We start from the raw sequence: 21,935 nt of genomic DNA, 5'->3' as shown, positions 1-21,935 counted from the left end.
TGGGTATTTTAGAAATATCCCAATCTTCAGTCCCAACCTGCACTAAACTAATGCTTTACAGCTCTTGGCCATCTCCTCACTTGCGATCACAGGGATTTTTTTTAAACCGTTTCCACGGCCCGCGCGGCCTGTGGAGGGTGAGGCCGGGCGAGAGAGGAGATCCTGGCCTTCCCCGCAGCCGGCCGGGCAGGACCACCTCCACCCGCACTGGAGCTGGCTCTGCAGGGGTCACTCGCCAGGCTGTGACCTCCCGGGACCGAGCAGCCCCCGAGCCCGGGGCGGGGGGACACCGGCCACCGGCCACCGGCCACCTGCCACCGGCCACCGCCGCCAAAGCCCACGGCCTCCCCCTCACGGCGGGGGGCGGGGCCTCACCTCAGGGCCGGCGGCGGGGGGACGGGGCCTTCACCTCCCGGGCGGGGCGGGGGCGGGGCCTGGCGCCTCACGGCTGGCAGCGCGGGGGCGGGGCCTGGCGCGCGCGCGCGCGGGGCGCGTCACTTCCTCTGCGGAGAGCGCTGGCGCCGGGGACGGTCGGGTCGGGTCGGCGCGGCGGTGGCGGGGAGCGGTGCGGCGGGACGATGAGCGACAGCGGGGAGCAGAACTACGGCGAGCGGGTAATACACGGAGCCTGAGTGCGCTGCCCGGCCGGGCCCCCACATCCTCCTCCGCCCTTCTCCGGGCGGCGCGGCCGCCCCCGTGTCCCCGTCCCGCGGCCTGGGCGGAGCGGGTGGCGGAGCCGCCGCGGGAGGGGCCGCCGTGGCGCGGCGGGTGAGGAGGCCCCGGCGGAGGCGCGGGAGGCCCGGCGGGGCCGCGGCTTGGCGGGGGGAAGATGGCGGCTGGCCCGGCCGGGAAGGCGGTGGGGGCGCGCGGCGGGGACGCTCTAGCTGCCCGCCCGCCGGCGCGCTCCATGGTGAGTCTGCCCGGCGCCATCTTGGGCTGGTGACCGGGCGCGCCGGAGAGGGACAAAATGGCCGAGGGCGGCGGGGCTGCGCGTCCCGGGCCCTGCCGCTGCGCCCCCGCCGGCGCGTCTCTCCCCGGCGGGGCTGCCTTGTCCCTGCCCCGAGCGTGGTGGGGCTGCCCGAGGGGGTGCGGGGCACGGACTGTGGCGGGGCGGCCGCTGCCAGCTGCCGCCGCGGCGCCGGCGGGCGGGCAGGGGGCGGCCGGCTGCGCTCCCCCGCGCCTCCCGCAGCAGCGCTGGGAATGCACGGTCCTTCAGCCCCCTCCGAGCTCGCAGGCGGGCCGCGGCGGTCTCGGCTGGTGCCGTGGTGCCTCGTCCTCCATCCCCCAGCCCTGTTGGGTAACGTCTGGGTAGGGAAGGAGAATCCCGAGCCGGTAGTAGTCTGAGCCTTTGTTACACTCTCTCCAAAGCTGCATTGCAGTTCACTTGTGGTGAATTACTTTCTAAATTGAGCTCCGATTTGCTGCTCCTCGCGCTTGCTTGTAAAATATTAACTCTGCTTCTTGATGTAGTTGCAGCCTTGCATCCAGGTGGCTTGGTCTCTAATTTAATTTTAATGTGATTGCAATAGTCGAAGGGTTAAACCTCAAACTGAACGCGCTCAGTGCTAGGGCAATATCCTTGCTTTGTGAAACCTGCAGTAGATGTTCTCTTAAACTGCATAGTTACTGCAAGGTGTTACTGGATGGAATTTTACTAATATCGCAGTAGATGACTTGCTAAGCTTCACATTTGTGATGTACATCTGCAATACAGATTACCTATAGTTGGTTTTTCTGTAGTGACTCAGTCTTGTTTTCCTTTGAGGTCTTTAATTTTTACTGCAACAGACAAGTGCAGCGCAGAGGTCAATACTGTATTTTGTTTGGTTTTTTTTTTTTAGCATCAGTCTTTTTAACTTATTGCAGCATCAGAGGGAGTTGTGGAGGTGATAAGTAGTTTCAATTTTAAACCTTCACTGGAGGTGGCAAAAAAAATTAGAGAATGTCGTAATTCTGAGCACAAAATTGCAGTGTCTTGCAGTGTCTTTCTTTGAATATGGCCTTTTCTTACTCAGATTCACTATAATAAGCTTTAATAGTATGCGTGCTTCTGCCTCAAGGTAGGTTAGGTTAGAAAAATTTGGTCTCCAGGAAGCTAAAAATGCTAGATGGAAATGAATGCTGAAAGATTAAAGAATAGAGCCCTACCACCCCCAGTATTACCTTTCCATTGATGTCTTCATGTCACTCTTACAACTGGTATATTTTTAATGAGGGAGCAGTACTTCTGAATTGCTCAAGGTGGATTTCTCTGTGTTAGTTTTTTAAAAAGTTGATTTAATTGCTATTGTGCAAATCAGACTGAAAACCAATTTAAGATGGTGGCCTAACTTTAGTAAAGTTTGCCAGGGCAACCTGCATTGTATTTTCAATCAGAATGAGTGGAAATGTAAAATCTTTATAGCAAAGTCTTTTTGAAACATAATTGTGCAGAGTATTGCTGCCCCACCTTCTTTTATCTTTTCTGTACTTTTATAAAAAAAAAATAAATCACGTGCAGGCAGTCTTCACCAAGGCTTAAAATGAGTTATGTCTGAACTTTTGTGAGTCGTAAGTAGGTAAGTTGTATGCAATGTACATGTTTGTAAAACTAAAAGATAAAAACATAGAGCTACAAGCCTGCTATTTCAGACTAGATCAGGGAGTGGCTTTTCTAATGCTATTGCCAGTGTTATTTATGATGGTTTTTGCTTACTTAAGGCTTACATTTTACCGAGTCAGCGGCTTTCTTTTTCAAGCTGGAAGCGCTAAAGTCTCCGCAGAGTAGAAACAGTGTTTGGATAAATAATCTAGGATATGACTTTACAACTGTCTGTTAAGCTGTTCCAAGTCCATGCTGCCAACAAGAATTGTGCTCATGAAAATGTGTTCCTGCTTTCTCCCTTGTACTAGTGTTTGTATAGTCAGTCATATCTGGGAATTAAATCAGCTGAAATTTTTTTTTTCTGATTCCGTTTCCAGCTGCATTGGTTTGCAGGCTTGACTTGATTGTGTAGCCACGAGTCCTAATGTCAGCATTGGGGATGAAGAAGAAATACCAGGTGCTTTTGCAAGTAATGGGACTTGCTGTTTCAGCAGTAACACAAACTTAAGCTGGCTTATGTCACAGTTTAAAAAGAAAAAAAAAAAAGAAGAAGAAAAAAAAAACCCAGTCAAATTCTCTTTTACAGCTTTTACAGCTTTAATCCATAGTGGAATTAAACTCTGGAAATTTTTTTTAACTGAAGAGACTATAAATTATTAAATGCTACCAATACTTCAAATACTGGAATATGTACTTCAAATACTGTCAGTGTGCTGTAACATAATTACCATGTTTTTCCAAGTCACTTTTATTTTGTTTTCATTCATTGAAATTGTGCTCACTGAAGTGCATGTGGTTCAGGCATGGAAGGCTTGGAAAGGAAAGGTTAGTTAAGGAAAAAATAGTGAGTCTCATTCTGTGAATTAGTTAATACTCATGGTGATTACTTGGTATGTGTCTGATCAGAAACTGTTTACTATGGTAGTCAGGTTTTTTGCTTGTTTTTTTTTTTATCAGAGTAACTTGAATGGTGTAAATGTGCAATGTATAGATCTACTTACAAGGTACTTAGCATTTTAGAAAATACATGTGTTGATTTTATTACTAAGTTGTGGAAAAAGGTTTAAGGAAGCGGTTTGAGGTTAGAAACAAATAGCTTGATGCCACCAAAAGGACAGGTCATTCTCTGTGTTCCTCCTTCATCAGCTGGCACTTGATCTGACTTCCTGGTGGGCTAATTCAGTACCCTAAGCTGTCAGAAAATCGTTTGCTTTTTGCTGATGGATTAGTTCCCTGCCCGCTTGGTGCACTGAATGAGCCCACAGGGTCAGCGCGAGGGGCAGAGGTGGTGGGGGGAAGCTGGGCTTCTGTGCTCCTGGTCTGTTGGCTTGATTTTTCAGAACACATTCTTGTCTCTTTTTGGTGGAGTTTGGAAACTGTTGTGGAAGGGCATTGTTCTGTTTTCCCTCTTGAGTGGATTCCCAGCCCCCCCAGCAGTGATCTGATCTGGTGATCGTGTGCTTCAGGGGGAAGAGGCAAAAGCTGATGTTTTTCTGTTGGATCAATTGCTAAATTCAGTAGTAGAGAGGTTGAAGGAATGTGAAGTGAGCACAGTTACACCTGAATAAGTCTGACTGCAGATTTGATAATGTGAGGCTGTACCTTTCTTTAGGAAAACAAGTGGAAATATATAAGTTTATAGGGATTTAGGATTTTAAAAATACGGATAATTTTGACTGTATCTTACATTGTTAAGTAGCTGAAATCTGTAATGTCTATTCCCGTGAGGAAAAACTGGATCCCAGAAGTGCAAAGAACATATGGTCCTCACTTACATACCTTACAACTGCTTCTGCCCATGGAAACCTTTTCTATCTACTGCCCCCAAAATAATCCTCCTGTTGTGACGTTCCCTGCTTATAGAGTGGATGGCTGTAATGTATCTTTATGAACGTGTTAAAAATATCACCCCTACAGTGTTACACATTGGTTTTAATATGCTTAAAGTATGGAAAGAATAATTTGGAAACCACAAGCCTGGACTTCAGGGCTACCACCTGAATTCCAGTAATGCCTGATGAAGGGGGAGAACTGTTGGTAAAGATCAAGGGATCTGGTGGTTTTTAAAATCTACACTTCACAAATTCAAGGTTAGAAAAAAAAATGGTTATTGAATAGTGAACACCAGTCTTGATCTGCTTACCAGCAGTGTTTGAATATAGGTAGGATAAAGAAGGTTGTTTCTTCTCTCTTCTTCCACATGTCATGACAGGAGCCTACTTTGGCATTTTTAAAAAACTTAAAATTCACAAAGTGAAAGAGCAAAAAGTAGAAAAAGAAAATGTATTAAGAACAACAAAACCAGCTAGTAGAAACTCTCCAGTTTAAGTGAGCTGTGGGAGTGGCTTATGTGAACACTCACATGAGTGCCAGTATAATGGCATAAACTAAATTTGGAGTGCTGTAGGTTCCTGGTGTTTGAAATTTTGGGTAGGGAGGATTTCCTGGGGGTTGGGGTGGGGAGGGTAACAACTTTGAAATTTTAGGGGTTATTACCAGTCTTAGTAATATCCAGAGCAGTGAGGTGCAATGAATTCCTTTGAGGCTGGAAGTAATAAAGAAGTGGCATAATCCTGTAAAATGTGGTAGATTGAAGATAAAGGTTTCGAAGAAGGATGATCTGGAAACAAAATGTGGATGTTTAAAAACTGGAAAATGTTGTAAAGTCCAAAGGAGCTAGGTGAAAATAAGCCAGCTGTTTAATTTTCTGATTTAGATAGACAGTTGTCTTAAGGTCTCTTGCTTCCTAAGTTTCTTCTCAGATCCTAGGTGTCCAGTTCCCACATCAATCTTAACACAATACAGCAAAGATCATCCAAAAAAATGTATCAAACGGTTGAAGACTTCAATCATTTGCTCGTGCTAATACCATTTCTCTACTGATTTCTTCAAAGCTTATTGACTTCTAAAAACTCTAAAAAGGGTATGGGCTATGTTTATGGGCAAGATCCTCCCTGCTGCTTCCCTCCCATTGTGCATTTCTTGTGTCCTTTTCAGTATTAGACCACCTTTATGTGGACATGGCTCCTTCTGTCTAGCCTGAATCTGTCAAGTGTTATGTTTTGTGAACGGAAGTATTTTTCCTTGGATGAAGAACATTGCTTTGTCTAACTCTTTTTAGGAGTTGATGGCGACTTATGGCTAAATTAATACATTAACTCAGAACTCATCTCCATGGATTGTTTTCTTTTGAAGGTAGTTAGGTTAAATTTGTTATTTGTAATTTAAATTAGTTCTCCATATTTGCACTGCCCTTTGCAGGGTTAGTATAGGAGGTGGCTGTAGTTTAGAACACCTCCTTAGGCATTCTGCCAGAGAAGAATATGGCCTTGATCAATTTTCCTTTATGTCTGTTGCTCTTGGTATTAATTGAAAATCTGCTTTATCCTGCAAGTTGTGTCCTGTCCCCCCAGTATTGTAGGGTAGCAACTGTAAATAGCTAAACTTTTTTTAAGTTGTATGGAAGTGGTTTAAGCACAATTAAATTTTGGTTTAGCAAATGAATTTCTGAATGCTTAGTATGGAATGTGCATTAAGTTGAGTGTTCAAGTTTGAGATGTTACAAAGATAGAACAAGTGATTTTTGAGAAAAGTCTGGCACTCTGGTGGTGTTAGTGAGCATTTTGGATCAGAATTGACAAAACTTGGAATTGTTTGGTTTTAGGAAAAAACGGAATTCTGCTGAATTTTAAATTTTCTCTAATATCTTGAAGTAAATAATACCTTCTAGTGTGTTCAAACCAAGTGTTTAAGCCATGTGACTGAAGTTAAGCATTATACTGATAAAAATATAAAAGTTGAAAATGCTAATTAGATTAAGTCATTACCAAAGAAGATTACAAGTAAATAATAGCGTAGGTGGGGTATTATTCCAGAACAGTGTTTGAGTGTTTTGCACAGAATTGCATTTTGGGTCAGTGGAAAATTATGATTTACTTGGAAGCATGAAGCCTGCATATGTAATTCCACTTGTGCAGGCAGTGTAGGTGTGAGTGTGCTCATAAACCTTCAAACTAGGCCTTTAAACTGCAAGAATGTCCCGAAAACTAACATAATTATAAGTCTTTGAAGGACCAACCGCATTGTGCTTTCTTGCATTCAAAAAGCACATCAGTTAGTCGTCTCTGGCCGCAGTAGGGACCTTACTTAAGTCACTTCTTGTTGATTTTGTCTAAGTATGTGGCTGACAGTGCAAAGTATTTTGAGTTTCCTAATGCTAGAACTCATTAGTAGGTATTCAGTTGATCCACTGTGCATTTGCTATTAAATATAGGCATAAATAGCGAATTCAGTTGCTTAGTACTAAGTTAAACTGAATTGACTGAATCTGTTTATAAAATAGTAGGGCATTTGGTAGATTCAATTCTTGAACTGCATATATAGTAAAAGTCCACAAAACATTTTTTTTCTAGTTTCAGTTTTGGCACTAGATTTTATCCTGGAGTTTTTAAATATTCTTCATCCTGTTCTTTTTCTATTAAGGTTAATGTTGAAGAAGGAAAATGCGGAAGTCGCCATTTGACAAGTTTTATAAATGAGAATTATTTGAAGCTCAGGAATAAGTGAAGCTGAAATTTGAAAAAAAAGAAAGTGAATGCATGCTAATTATCAGACCAGAAGTCCCACTTGTAGAATATTGAGCAATTTGTGTGAAGTGGGGAAGATGAAAGAAGTCAGAATTTGAAACGGAAGAATGAAGAAAAGGAATAAAAATGAAGTTAAGATAAGAAGTAATCTGGAATCTGAAAGCACTACGCTAAGTAATTACTAGTCTGTTTATGTGTCCCTGTATATTTTGCTAAACATGCATGCATTATCTGTTTAATAGCAAAAGTATATGCAGGGTAAAGAAGTGTCTACCAGGGAAAAAAAAAAAAAACCTTCTTAAAAATCTAGGCAGTTCTAATGCCAACTGCCCGGACACATAGATATGAATTTTTACCATTTATTTCACTGGAGCTTGTTTACAGACCTTAGGTAAACGAGAAATTGTGTACAAATTAGGCTTTCAATATCTGCGTGCAGGAATCCCGTTCTGCTTCCAGAAGCGGAAGTGCTCATGGGTCTGGCAAGTCGGGGAGACACACCCCTGCAAGATCTCGATCTAAGGAGGATTCCAGGCGTTCCAGGTCAAAATCTAGATCCAGGTCTGAATCCAGGTGAGTTTATTTCTTTTACCTCTTCCTCCTCTTCGCAAGTCAGATGGTTATGTCAGAGGTGAACTGACATCCAATGTAGCCCAATTCTGTTTCTAGAGATAACTGGTGATTTGTGGACATTGAATACGAAGGGGCATGTGTGGTTTTAGGATTTGAAAAGACAAATTGTCAAGTTGGATCTTTTTGCAGCTTTTTTAAGAGGTAGTCAGCTGCGTAGGCTTGTATCTCTGCTGATACAGTTTGGAGATGGCCTGCCTTTTAAGTCTTAGAATAATGGCTAGTTTCTGAGCATGAAGCATTAGGAATTCTAGATGCTAGTTTTTCTGTGCATTGAAAGAATTACATGCATCAGCAGATTTTCCATTTTAGGTCAGTTAATGTATTACATTTTCTCACTGGAAGCTAATGTTTCTGGAGTAGTGAACGGTATATTCCTTGAAAAAGAAGTAGTAGAGATAAATGTGAATTTCAACAGACATCTGTCTGACCTTTTAAATATATATTAATTTAACTTGAAAATTAACAGGCTGGGAAGTTTTAAAGATTAGACAGCTTTCCAAGCCCTCAAAAAAAGTTGTGGAAGAAAGTAGCTTGCTTATTGTATTTGTTACGTGGCAACGCAAATGTACGCTATGAAAATGCCTTTTGCACTGTATTACCTGTCCTTATACTCATCTGCTAAACAAGCTGTGCACAGTGACAGAATTCCTCTTGAAACTGTTAACAGACATAACTGAGACATAAAATATGCTGGTAGTCCAAAAATAAAGACTATAAACATCACTGCTAGCCACTTCACATTGGCTTTACCAGGTGTGCCATGTAAGAGGTACATATTTAATAAAGAATGAATAGAGAGGCAGCAAAACCTGTAAATGGGTAAATGACATTATTTTCTTAAGAGTCTAGGTAATTGAGCGCTGACTACAGAAATGAATGTGTTGATCGTTCCTTTACTCATTCATAAGCATTCAGGTTAAAAAACATGGGTTTTGGCAGCAGGGTTTCCAGTTGAGCTGTTCACAATGTACTTTTTATGTGTGTAAGCAATGAATTAGGCTTGCGAAAGCCTGGGGATCAGGCTGGAGGAAGGATGACAACTCTGGAAGACATTGTGCTATTAGCAATCACCCATGATGGAAAACACTATCAAATACTGTGTGTAGGTCTCCTTGCGAGATCAAAATGCTCAGTTTGAAAGGCTTTTGTGAGAAGGGAAATACTTGGGAAATTTTGACAGCAGAGGAATGGGCTTGTTTTTAATGTGTACTTCAGGCGCAGTCACAAGTGTCAAATCATGCACTTCACAATCCCCATAGTGCAAGAACAAATATGTCAAATTAAATGAATAAATACTTGGTAGAGTAATACCACTTTACAGAGTATGAAATTGGAGTGACCTCTGGAATTGCTACCAGCGAGAGGTTTGTAGGACAGCTGAGGAAAAGTCCAGTCCAAAACCCTGCTCAAGGCGGAGTTGGCTCTGGTCTCAGACCATGTTCTCAGGGCTTTACCCAGTTGGGTTTTGAAAACCTCAGAGGACAGAGACTGCACACCACCTTTGGGGAACCTGTTAATTTTAAAATAACAAGAGAGTCAGGGCCCAGCGCAGCATGTCCTTCAGCACCTTAGTCCATAACCCCTAGGGATTCCATACTCTTTAAAGCACCATGTTTCTCACTTGCAGAATAACCATAATACTGTGTAAGAATGCAATCACAAATTGTATAAAATGCTGGAAGAAGCAAATACAAGATCTAGAATTTACAGGAAACCTGGCAAATCATTTACTCTTACAAGAAATCACCCTTTAAATAATACCCTGGCAATTCACTTTTTAGTTTTTGATGAACAAAAGTAGAAGCTTACAACTACAACTTCCTGAGCATTTAACAGCTGTCTTGAAAATGCCTATGGCTGGAAATACTGGAAGTATATTGCAGAGTTAGAGTGTGTTCTTTAGCAGATTTGGGCAGAATTGTGTCAAGGCAAATATTTAGAACCAACATACTTGTATCTGTTTTCAGTGCCGTCACACGTTTGGATGTGATCATGAGCAGGTCATCTAACTCTGGCTCTCAGCAGAGAAATAACCTTGTGAGAACTTTCATATTTCTTGGCAGTTTCTGTTGCAAATGTATTCTTGAGTTACCAGCTTTATAAATTAAACTTTGATTTGAGAACAAATCTGTGTTCTGGCGTATTTATCAGTTGGGGTGTGAATGTACTTGATTTAAAAATCTGCTTTTATTGAAGTTTTGATCATCAGCATAGCAAGCTTATTCTTTTTGGCTGACTGTGTGAAATTAAACAATTCTTAATGAAGGAATAGGATTTTCAGCTGTGGTGGCTTTGCAGCAAAGGAGAATAATGGCAGTATGACATTTAAGGCAGCAATAGAAGCAGTGCCTATTTAAAATAAGCCTTGTTCTCTCACATAATGGATTGCCTGGTTTAGAAGTGTCCCGCTCTTGTTCAGTGTAATGGGTGCATTGTTACCTGGAACATCCGTTCTGTGTTTGCCTTCTGTTTTTTTTTTTCCTACATTAGCGGTTGAAATGCGGCTGTATGCATGTGTTGAACTTCTTTTTTTATTATTATTACTATTTATTCTTTCTTTACTGTCTTCCCTGCCTCGGGGAAGTTCTCTTTTTTTACTTTCTGTTGCCAAAAATAATTTATTCTTTCTAAATACATAGTTAGAAGTGTTGTAATGGGACACACTGAAGTCATTTCTCCTGCACGTGTATACATGCTTCAAGTTGAGGAAGACAGAACTTAGCTGGCTCACTTCTGACAAGGTGGAAGGCTTTTCTTTAAGGAGGCCTGTAATGTACAGAGTGTATATTGTGCAGTTTGGCTGTCTGGTGACACTTACCTAGTGAGAAATCCTGACTGTGGAAGAAGCTGTTAAATGCTCAGGAGTAAAAGCGGGTTCAGGTTAAGAGCTTCATTCATGCCAGCGTAGTGGTGGTGTTACTGTGAAACATGGTTGTGCAATGATGGTAGCTTATGGTCTCGGTCAGTACTTCCCACCTTGGCTTCCACAAACTAGAGGAAGGACATTTAAGACACAAACAAGAGTCTGAAGATTAACAATTTATGACTAAGAGCCTTTGAATATTAAACTTATTGCCCTTCTTAGCCTTGCAGTGATTTTCTTTGTAGTTGTGTGGAATGCAGATTATTCAGTGACTGCCATCAGCAGGTCAAGCTCAGGCATAATAGTCCCGTTTAAGTGGCTGCCCAGCTTTTCAACTAAGATTGTCTGTGTTGGGAGGGCTGAGGGTTTAGTAGAAGGAATTGAAGTGTTTCGGAACCCAATCTCCACATACCTAGTGCTGTCAGAAAACATTTGTGGAACTGTTCTGAGGAGGCCTGGACTGAAATTAGTAAGCAGTTGCACCTTTGCCTAAATACACTTGAAGTGTGAACATGTAAAAGTTCATAAACAGCTAATGTTAAATAACTGTTGAAATACCAGAAGGTAAATAAGCCTACTACAGCTTAAGTTCTTCAATTGTGTTAAGCTTTGTTTCAGGGGCATTTGCCAGACTTCTGTGCTTGTAATTATGCACTGTGAAAAATGTATTTGCTTTTCAGTGTCGCTGAAAGCAGTGCTATTCTGTGTACTAGAATAAGCAGAAGTGTGCACCTCTGCAATTGTGCATGCTTTATATTAAGTCATATTTACTCCTGTTCCCTTTTTCTGTTAAGTCTTTAAAAGAAAGCCACCCCAGCTATTTTTACTTAAATGTTACTGTAAATGCTGTGAATATTCTAAGCATATACTGTGTCAAACCAAGATAGCCTTGTTAGAGAAAGTTAAAAGCTATTGGGGAATTAAAAGCTAAAATGGAAGTTAAGGTTCCTCTTCTGCAGTAGAAATGCTCTGAGAGCATCTACAGTAATCTAATTCTAAAGATTTAGCACGCAGTCCTTGAGAATTAATTATAGCTGAATCATGTGGTACTGCAGGTTTTTAGAAAATGGTTATTTGGGCTTTTTGTGTATGAATATCTGACATATTTTTGAAGGGTTAGAAAAACCAAACAAACCCAACTGTACCTTTTTCTTTTTTTTTTTCCTCAGATCTAGATCAAGGAGGAGTTCCCGTAGACACTACACAAGATCACGCTCTCGTTCCCGCTCTCATAGGAGATCCAGAAGTAGGTCTTACAGTCGGGATTATCGGCGGCGACACAGTCACAGCCATTCACCCATGTCTACTCGCAGACGTCATATTGGAAACAGGGTATGTCTGTTACAGAAGCAGATGACTCATACATAGTCCTGAATATCCTGAAATCACTCGATTAATTGGGGTTTTCCAGAAAAACATTCTGCTTCCTGCTCAGGTCTATTTAAAAGATATTGTTGAGGTTAATTGTCATTTGGCTTTTGATAAGCCATGGATCTCCATAAGTTTGCTTAGGATTGTGGAGTGGAGGTGTCGTGTTTGTTTGTCTGCTTTTTAACAGATGCCTTTAGAAGTGCTACCAGTGCAGGCTGTTGTCACTATACCTGTTGTAATAAATGAGCGAATGTATGCAGCGAAGGGTGGGGGTAGAATTAGGAGGGAGAAACATTTGTGCTTTTCTTGAAAAGCCTGGAAAACTAAAACATTTCATTAAAAGCTGTTTTGATGGTGTCTTTATTAAGTGAGCATGCAAACCAGCTTGCTTTTAGCTGCTCAGGTGGCTGAGCGCGGTGTAGTTCAGGCTAAAGTAGCGGGGGAAAAGCGATAACTAACACAAATGAAGGTGTGATCCAGGCCTCCGTGTGTGTATGTATCTCTCCACATTCAACAGTCATCAGCCAGCCTTTGGAGGGAAAACTTTTTAAATACAGTACCTATTACATGCTCTAACTGTAGTTTGTACAGTACCCTGAGAAATGCAAAGTATTTTTGTGAAAGGAGGCTTGTGTATCTGTAGGTTTGATTGTAATAGTGTATATTAGAAAGTTAACCCAACTGGAATCTCAGCAGTATCTTTTTTTCATTTTTGTTTTGGCTTGAAGCTCTGACACTCAGAACTTGTGAAATACCTTGTACTGCAAAACCAAGCAATTTTATTCTAACACCTATCTATCTGTGCTTTCTTTTAGGCAAATCCTGACCCAAATTGTTGTCTTGGCGTGTTTGGACTGAGTCTGTACACCACAGAAAGAGATCTGAGAGAAGTTTTCTCCAAGTATGGTCCAATTGCTGATGTTTCCATTGTGTATGATCAGCAGTCCCGGCGTTCAAGAGGATTTGCATTTGTGTACTTCGAAAACGTTGAGGATGCTAAGGAAGTAGGTTGGGGTACAGAACGTATAGCACATTTGCTGTGTTCTCAGTTGCTGAGATACATACTCTGTAACAGGATGTAGCCTGGGGAAACTCGCTGTTTGACCTTTAAAATGGTATAGGAACCTTTAATGTTAATTCCTTTTGACCATATGAAATAATCATAATGCAAGCTAGTCCACAGTATCTTCTCTTCCCTGGCTTCTCAGGGCCTAAAAAATACTTGGCACTTCATAATAAATGTCAGAGCCTTAGTTCAAAGGATACCTACCTGCTGTGTACCAGGGGAGAGAGTGGAGAGGCATGGATACTGGTCCCTGTGCAGGCTGAGCTGTTGTGTAATTCACAGAAGCAAACTTCGGGCTAGCCATACTGCAAGCTATGCCAAAAAAAAGAAAATAGAAAGACAGGCTGTCTGTTTTAATTATGAGATGCGAGTTCTTTCCTAACTCCACATGTGATCTGGTATTTAATAACAGGCATGTTCAGAGTGGACCAGACGGCCATTTCAGAGCTCTGTAGGAGCGCTAACATGCATTTTGCTGACTTCTAGTGCTTCAGTCTGAAAGGGGGACGGGGGGAGGGAGGGGAATCTTTTCTGAAAATAAAAGGCCAGGCAAATGTACAGTGGCTTCCTGGTCCCTGCAGATGTCCATGGGAAACCCTAAGGGATTCAGTAAATTGAAACAGTGTCAATACCGTGTAACAAATTACGGGATTTGTGCTTACAAGTGCTACAGAATGAACAGGGAATTCTATATTCGCCAGGTGTCGAATTCTACACTCAGGGCAGCCCTTGGAGAGCAGTGTGCTTATGGGCTGCAACTAGGCTTATATTTTGCATAAATTCCACTACTTAAAGTTTCTAGTGTCGTCTTTTCCAAATTTGGCATGTTAGGTTGGAGCTTTGGGTGTAGGTTGAGTGCTTTTCTGTTAACTTCTAAATGCTTTGCTTCATGTTGCGTGTTGGAGTAGTTTTATTTCCCTACATAAGCATGTTCAAAGGTTCCTCTTAGTCGTGTTAGAAACAGAGGTACCGAAACAATTGTTAAATTATGTTCCTTTTAGGCTTTTTATGCAATATAAGTCACATTTTAAGTGGTTTCTGAAGCTTATATCCAGCTGGCCTAGAATGTCTTAGAGTTTAGGTTCAATGTTACATATAAGGCATAAGTGAAACTTGGATGTGCATTCTAACTGAGCCATTTTAGGACTTCTCTTAATACTTGAAGCAGTGGTTAGAAACTTGTGTTGGTAATAAAGTTCATATTTACAGCTAATTGTATTTTATCACCCTGTTCAGGCAAAGGAACGTGCCAATGGAATGGAGCTGGATGGAAGAAGGATCCGGGTAGACTTCTCCATAACAAAAAGACCTCACACACCTACCCCTGGAATCTATATGGGAAGACCCACTTAGTAAGTTACCTGTGTGTGGTTTTTTCCAAACCAGTACGGATAGGATTAATTGTCTTGTGTTCTGTTAAAAACTGTTCTGTATCCCCTCTAAGAGACCTGATTCTGTGTGGTTTTATCAGGCTTTTGCATTAATGCACTGTTCTGAAAGCTGTTCCCTTGCTTCTGACTTGTGTGCTGTACAGTATGTGGATGTTTCAGTACTAGAAACTAAGATACAAAAATCACTGTTGATGCCTAATTACATTGTTTTTGGGAAAAAAGTCTCCTTAACAAGAGCTGTGCTAACAATGATGTTGTTATCTGGCAAAGCTTCTGAAAACTAAAAAACTCAACTGGTAAAGGATGCTTTTCAGAATTTTAAAAAAAAAAAAAGGACTACATGTGGACAGCCGTCAGTAGTAATGCATATTTTTCCAGCTCTTTAAATAGGAGGGGTTAATTTATATAGCACTTGTCAATGACTGATCTACGGTCAGCCTGGATTACAGTGAGCAGAAACCTGTGTTCCTTAGTTATGCAGCCCAGACATGAGGCATTGAAACATTTAAATAAGTCTACAATAAGATTTTTTTTACAATTTCTAAATTATTTTACGTTGTTGTCCTATGTACCTTCAAATATTAATGTCTTTTGCAAGCTCAAGTTTTCAAGAGTGAATTAATAAATACTAGTTGAGCAGCTGTGTGGTGCAGGGTACACTTTTGACTTAAAGTTGCCAAGAATGTAAATTGTTTTCCCAAGTAATTTCCCAGTTGCTTTCCCAAGACTTTCAGCTTATGGTCCTGGTGGTTGATGATGTGTTGAGACTGCAGGTTATTTTTTAATGGGAAAGTTCTTCCAAAAGGAGCTTTCTGAGAGTTAAAAGTGAATGAAGAGTTGTCATGAGAATGGAATTTCTCATGTGCCTATGATATCAAAAGGTTAAGAGGTTTCAGACCAAGGAGGAAAGTAGCTGTCCTAAAGTTCAAGCATTTTAAAAAGCAATTATTTAAGTAGTTCTGTTCCCATCTGCACTGATGGGAGAGTAGGAGTGCTCACAATCATTTCAGCTGTGAGGACGCAAGGTAGTAATATAACCCAGTTAAAATGGTGTATACTTGACTGACTGTACGCCTTCAGAAAAGCACTGCAAACAATATCAATGTTTTATATTTTATTAAATGTAATTCTCTTTCACTACTTGTAGTGGCAGCTCACGACGACGAGATTACTATGACAGAGGGTATGATAGAGGGTATGATGATCGTGACTATTACAGCAGATCATACAGGTGAGGCAATGTTTGTAATATTCGACTGCTTTTTAAACTGCTTTCTCATCTGCTTTTCTACCTACATTAAGCAGTTCATCCTACATGCGTATGCCAAAACATTTTTGCACTCGCTGTCATTCTGAAATCTTACTATGAAATCTCTACCACAATGACTGCTCAGTACAAATCAGATTGGTCAGATTGAGAAATACTTTGTAATGTTTAACCTGTGGCATGAGTTAGTCCATAATGTGTTCTTAATTTGCATTAAGTTTTGCAAAACAAAGTATGTTCTCTATACTCTCACTTTAAAAGACTCTCTTGTTGGTTCATCTGTTAGCATTGAAATGGTGGGAATACAGGTGCAGATCTAATATTTGAGTTGGTATTACAGTGCCAACTTACATTTTGAGCGTAATGTAGTAGACAAAAAGTGGGAAGTTTTAGTGGTCACCAGTATCCCCTACTAATAATTAAGGCACCTCAAATGTTGCCAAAAATAAAGAATCAGGGATTGGAACATTACCTGTTCTGTACTGGACATGTGCATAAAAAAGCTCTTGTAACATACTCTGTCAGGTTGCATGTGCGTGTTTTACTTGAAGAACTCACACCTCCTGTTTCTGTCTGTCTTCAGTCTAAACTTCTGTGTTCGACAGCGTAGTAGTTAGCTGAAAGAGGTGAATATTCAGGTGGCAGTATACATTGTCAGAGGGCTAGTAAAGTTGATACAAGATCTGTTGAAAACATGGTTGGTATGTAATTGGTTTTGGTGATCAAGACTACCAACAAGACTTGTCCCCTGTGAAATCTTCACAATTTCTGGGACACTATTAAGTTGGACACAAAGATAAGAGTTCATTTTTTTCTGTCTGCAATTACCAAACATTTCTGTAATTGCAGAATTCTATGGTAGTACTACCTAAGTGGTTTGCAAAGCTTAAATGCATCCGCAATGGGTGGATTTATGATTGTTCCCTGATGGCAACCTCGTATTCATGGAAATACATGAATTCCAATTGCATTATCACATTATATCTCAAAGACAAAGGAAATAATAAATTCTGTGATCTTAGCTTTCAATGTAGTCTTCTGTTGCTTCCTAGGTGTAGAAGAAAGTGCCGTCTTCATACTTGCATTGATAGCTGTACGGTCATTGTCAGTGACTGAGGGCAGCTATCTCCTCCTTCCCCTCCTGCTACTTGCAGCCACTTTTCCTCCTTCCCCGGCTGTTAGCGTTGCTTCCAATCTGTTTCTCCCCTCCGTGCCTTGCTGTTGTCACTTCGATCAGGTGCCTTGCTTCTACAGCGCTTAAGTGCTGCTGTGGACAGGGAGGGGGTCAAGGTGCTCTGCATCATCACAGTGAACACATGAGACAGAAGTGTTCTGCTCGCATTTCTGGGAAGCAGTTATTAGGGTACTTCTCTGCCTCTAACAATCCATTTTCTTGAACATCTTGGAGAACTGTAGCAGCTAAAATCTGAAGTTGATACTGGGTGTACAAGAACCAAGACGTGTTGGGTTTCACTTTGCCAGCGCTTGTGTGTAGGCTTTCATGTGGTAGACGGCTCTTTGACCAAACCTCCAGTTTGTTTCAGAGCACAAGGTACAAAAACTTGCTTGGGATAGTTGTCACAGCCTCATCTCACTTAATGTACTAAAAGTAATTAACTGAAATTAAGTGGGTAAAGTAACTGAAGCAGCTCGCCAAAGTGTTGGGCAACAGAAAAGACTTGCAACATAGCCTGCTAAGCAGCCTGTTAAGTGGTGCTTCTAGCTTGCTTCTCCCACTTTCCATTTTTTTTGTATGGGGTTCTGATGTAAACATCAAAATGGCAAAGGCACCTAAGGACAGCAAAAGGTGTGGGGCTATGCAGTGTTTGGTAAGAGCTTTACACCATCGGTCTTTCTTCTTGCACTTCTCCATAGACTTCTTCATAGTACAGATTTCCTTATTCTTTCATAAAGGGTCAGTCAGGGTGTACTGGTTGTCCTTGACATCTGTTGTTTGTTGCTTGCATGTTCTTAAAATGTAATTTATTCCTTGTTCAGACTATGGCATGACCCTAAGTCTTCGGTGCTTAAGTGTTACCTTTTTCATTCCTGATAGTGAACAGTGGCTCAGATGTTTGTAAAATGTTATCAGAATTTGTAATTATGTCCATTCTGGGTGTGTGCTAGTGAGACTGTGATAGTGACTGAATATAAAGAAGAGTACGTGCATTAGATGAAGAGCAGACTAGTGAGAAGTGATGTGAGAAGATGGACTACATAGTGTACTAGTCTGCGTGTGGCATACCAGAATTTGTGGCCATGCTTCGGTCCAGCTCTTTGAGGCAGTCATGTGCTGCATGTTGTGACCTTCCTACATGTTCTCCCATCCTGTGTCTCCTGTGAACTAGGGCTTCGGGGTGGAAATACTCAGAATACTGACAATTCCAGCAAGGATGATTTCCATTTCCTATTTAAAAAAAAAAAAAAGCCATCAAAAAAACCCACACCCCAATGTTTTAAAGCTCACTGCAGAACTTTATAATGTGTTTTCATAGCAGATATTGAAAGGGTGAAAGTAAGCCACAAATGGTTTCTGTGTGGCTACTTTAAAAATATAATGGTGGTCTGCCCAGGTTAGATACCTACTTTCTCACCCAGCAGATACTGGTCATTTGAGGGAGAGGGAAGAGTAGTGTTATGTATGTCATGAGTGCTTCCTTGAGGAAGGGAAAGTTAGAATTGTTAAAGATGCAGCAGAGCATTGCATACTAGTGCTCCACCCTAGAAAATCAATTGGTAACAATTACTTTGCATTTTTCCCTTCCTTGTCCTTTGTGCAGTGAAGCCTTAAGGGAAATACAATTTCAGATGGGAATTGTCATGTTAAAACTTTAATTTCTCCTCATTGCCACGGGCTGCTTAATCTTGTCTGGAAAAGTATGTGTAAACTAAAGGATAACCTTAAAACCCCAACTTGCACACTGGCTAGCTACAAACGGAGAAGACTTAAAAAAGGAGACCTGCTGATTGAAAGTGTGGAATCGTGTTTTAGGGGTTCTGTGTCCTTCATATGATTTATGGCCTTTTGAGCTGCTGTGAGACATCTGTGGCAGTGACTGTTCCATAATCCAAACTTCATTTAGTCTCCTCCTGGTAATGCTTTGCTGTATCTAAATCTGTGGAGGTACCAGCCCAACCACTTAATATTGTTAAATACTGTAATGTATTGTTTCAGTTCTAGGCAGCTTCTATATAAGGAGAAGTTGTACCACAGTTCTTAAATGCCCTTGTTTAAACATGATTGTGAAGTTTTAAAATGTAAGGCTGTGGGGTTTTTTCCCCGGCCTCCACCTTGGAATCAACTTTTTCCTCAGGACAGTGAATAGATCTTGCTACTTTAAAAAAACCAAATAAAATTGCTTGCCTCGAGCAGGTAAGCATCTGAGAATAGAAATGGTGTTAGAAGCGAAGGCTATGTACTGACCTTAAATTGCTGCTCGTTGGCGAGCGTGACCGTAAAATACAATATTGGTAAGGTGGAACACGAGTCCTCTTTTAACTGTTCCTTGACACTGAGTTTAGCCCACTCATTCTGAGAATACATAAAAATGAACGTAGTGAAGTAATTTAGCATTATCCAGTGTAGGAACCAATGTTTTCTTGTCTTACATCATTTTCTTATGCTTGCTGATGCTTTTTGCTTGTAGAATGAAATTCTTTTTTATTTTTGAAATTTTCAAAAGTGATTCTGCTTTTGTATTCACAGAGGAGGAGGTGGTGGAGGAGGAGGAGGATGGAGAGCTGTTCAAGACAGGGATCAGTTTTACAGGTATGATAGGAAAGCTTTCAGCATCTGGGCAACAGTGGAAATATTCTTATACATGGTATTTTTGTAGTATTCTGTGAATCAAGTCTAGGGTATCTTTAAACACGTTATCAGAAACTGGGTGGATGCTGAGTGCTTGCAGCTCTTCAGTGAGCAGTGCAATTCATTTCAAAGGTTCCCTCGTCACTATGTGAAGGGGTGAGGTTAGTATACGGACAGGTTAGTGCAGGTTTGCCCAGGAAAAACTTGTGATTTATGCCAAGAAGTTAATGTCCTGAATGTTTGGGAACTTATTTTTTTATTAGGCCATTAGTGGAACTAGGCAAGGAAACACAAAACTTGGGAGTGCCTGGATTGGAGGGGTTTGGGGGTGGGGTTGGTTGTAGCAGTGACTGCTACTCAAATCAACTCTTCATCTCGAAACAAATAATTTAGATTAAAAGTTAAGGCGTGATTGGCTTACACTGCTTGTTTGGGATGCTTTTGGCTTGAAACACTAAAAATTGCATGTAGCCAAACTGTGAATGCAAGAGAGCTTATATGTCTTTCATGAGCCCAAAGTAGTATTGCTCTGACAAGGTAATAAAAAAAGCATCAAGAAAACTCACATCTTTGCTTTGTTATCCAGGAGAAATGTTGATCAGCTCTTTATGTGCTCGTTAGCTTTCCCAAGTACACTCTTGATACCAGGATCAGGTTGATCATCCACATCAAGCTGCTGCCACTTAATCTGCCACAGGCTTTAACGAAGGGATTGTTTCTGTTGCCCTCTTTCACAGGAGGAGATCACCATCCCCGTATTACAGCCGAGGGGGCTACAGATCTCGATCCAGATCTCGATCCTATTCACCTCGTAAGTAGTCTTAGAGCTCGCGTATCAAAAGGAAATTTCCACTTTGCTGAACTTGTTCTGTTGAGGTTTTGCGCCCACAAAGACTTCAACTTCAGTGTGGTTATTTTTTTTTGAACCAGAGTTGCCTTTAACGTTTCATTGAGCAACTGGCAACCTTGAGGACAGAGCAAATATTTACTTTGCAAAAAAACAAACTAGGTAATATCACTTGTTAAAAAGTCTGCGGTACCATTTCTTTCTCCGAAACTCTGTGAAAACAGGAGTTTGTGGTATGCTGACAGTTTGGTTACCTCTAGGACAGCAAGGCCGAATTCCCAAGCCTCGCGTAGTCTAACACTGAAACTAAATTTCCCAGCATAACTTGTTAAAAAGGAGGTTAACTTCATCTGAGGTCCAGATAGTGCTTTTTTTCTGAATTGCTTATTTGCATGGAAGATAAAGCTGCATTTTGATGGCAGAAATTTAATAAAACACAATAGCATTCCTGGCATTCTCCCTTTGTAATGGATACCGAGGGAATGAATAGGTGGTGTTCTCACGTTTACCCTTTGTGTCCAAATGAAAACAAGTGTAACTGCTTTTACCGATACGCGGAACAGTTACAATGCGAATTCTCATTGTGCGCTGAAACATCAGCCCTGGGCGTACGACGGGAATTGGGGTTTTCCTACACAAAGGAACTTGCTGGCAGAACTGTACTGACTGCTGGACTTTGGCATAGACAAATCGGAAGGCGCTCGAATTCGATGCGGATTTGAGGGGTGGCAGTGAATTTAGACAGAAATCTTAAAAATCTGTCAATCCTTGGAAGTCTAATAGTGTATGTATTTTGTTTTTTCTTTCAGGTCGCTATTAAAGCATGACATGTAGAGGAATTTCTAGCTACAGCCTTTGAGTTGAAATTGCAAGTTTGTGGACAATATTTTTATTGTCTCTTCTGTTTAAACAAGTGAACAGTGCCTAGTGAATAGGTGACTTTTACACCTTTTACGAAGACTACTTCTGTGATGTTAAATGCTGTTTCATTCTGCATATTTGTGTAGTTTGGTGCTTTGTTTCAAGTTGTGTTTTGAAAGGAGTATGTTTTGCATGTATTTTTTTAGTCTCAATTTTGACTCCTGAAAGGTTTCTATTGTAAAGACAAACTGTTCAGTTAGTTTTTTCTACTGATTCCAAGGTATCCTGAAGATCAAAACCTGTGTAAAATGCTTTCAAAAAGTGGAAAATAAAATAAAAAGAAGTTTGGTTTTTCTTTTCTTACTTACCTTTGCCAAGTATAAGTTATGGGTTGAAAAGAGACTACAACACTTACGCTGTGTATTCTGGAATAATGTTTCAAGCCCAGAAGTAAAATTCACCCTAATCTTGTGTTGCTGGGTAGTTGTTCTCCAAACACAATACCTTCAGGTATGTAAACCCAGTGCGTAGAGAATTCCGTGTGCAAATTGTACAGCAGCAGGAGCAGGAAACGTCATTCAGCAGCACTGTACGCATGGAGCGAGACTTGTAGTAAACTCTCGGTAATGCTGTTGAGCTTTGAGGTGGGCGAGCTGTC

The 21,935-nt window shown here is 41.2% G+C and overlaps 1 protein-coding gene across 2 annotated transcripts; it reads left to right on the top strand.

The window, feature by feature from the left end:
• Positions 1–499: 499 nt before the first annotated feature.
• TRA2B (transformer 2 beta homolog) lies at positions 500–21,640 on the top strand. 2 transcript variants are annotated; one of them, XM_075157813.1, is made up of 9 exons: positions 500–614; positions 7,610–7,743; positions 11,836–11,998; positions 12,853–13,041; positions 14,340–14,455; positions 15,642–15,725; positions 19,468–19,530; positions 20,307–20,380; positions 21,226–21,640. In XM_075157813.1, exons 1-9 carry the CDS (start codon positions 579–581, stop codon positions 21,234–21,236), a joined length of 870 nt encoding a protein of 289 aa, XP_075013914.1. In that variant the 5' UTR covers positions 500–578; the 3' UTR covers positions 21,237–21,640. The 2 variants fall into 2 exon arrangements, with proteins under 2 accessions (XP_075013914.1, XP_075013915.1); XM_075157814.1 differs by lacking the exon at positions 21,226–21,640 and having other exon boundaries at positions 20,307–20,388.
• Positions 21,641–21,935: the final 295 nt, after the last annotated feature.

The sequence above is a fragment of the Calonectris borealis genome, chromosome 9 (genome assembly GCF_964195595.1).
Source record: "Calonectris borealis chromosome 9, bCalBor7.hap1.2, whole genome shotgun sequence".
NCBI classification, from domain to species: Eukaryota; Metazoa; Chordata; class Aves; order Procellariiformes; family Procellariidae; genus Calonectris; species Calonectris borealis.
This window is presented reverse-complemented; position numbering and strand designations above follow the sequence as displayed.

Coding starts and splice junctions, on each gene's coding strand:
- TRA2B (XM_075157813.1), top strand. CDS start 579: ATGAGCGACAGCGGGGAGCAGAACTACGGCGAGCGG. Junction 615..7,609: donor AGCAGAACTACGGCGAGCGG/GTAATACACGGA, acceptor ATCTGCGTGCAG/GAATCCCGTTCTGCTTCCAG. Junction 14,456..15,641: donor TATATGGGAAGACCCACTTA/GTAAGTTACCTG, acceptor CACTACTTGTAG/TGGCAGCTCACGACGACGAG.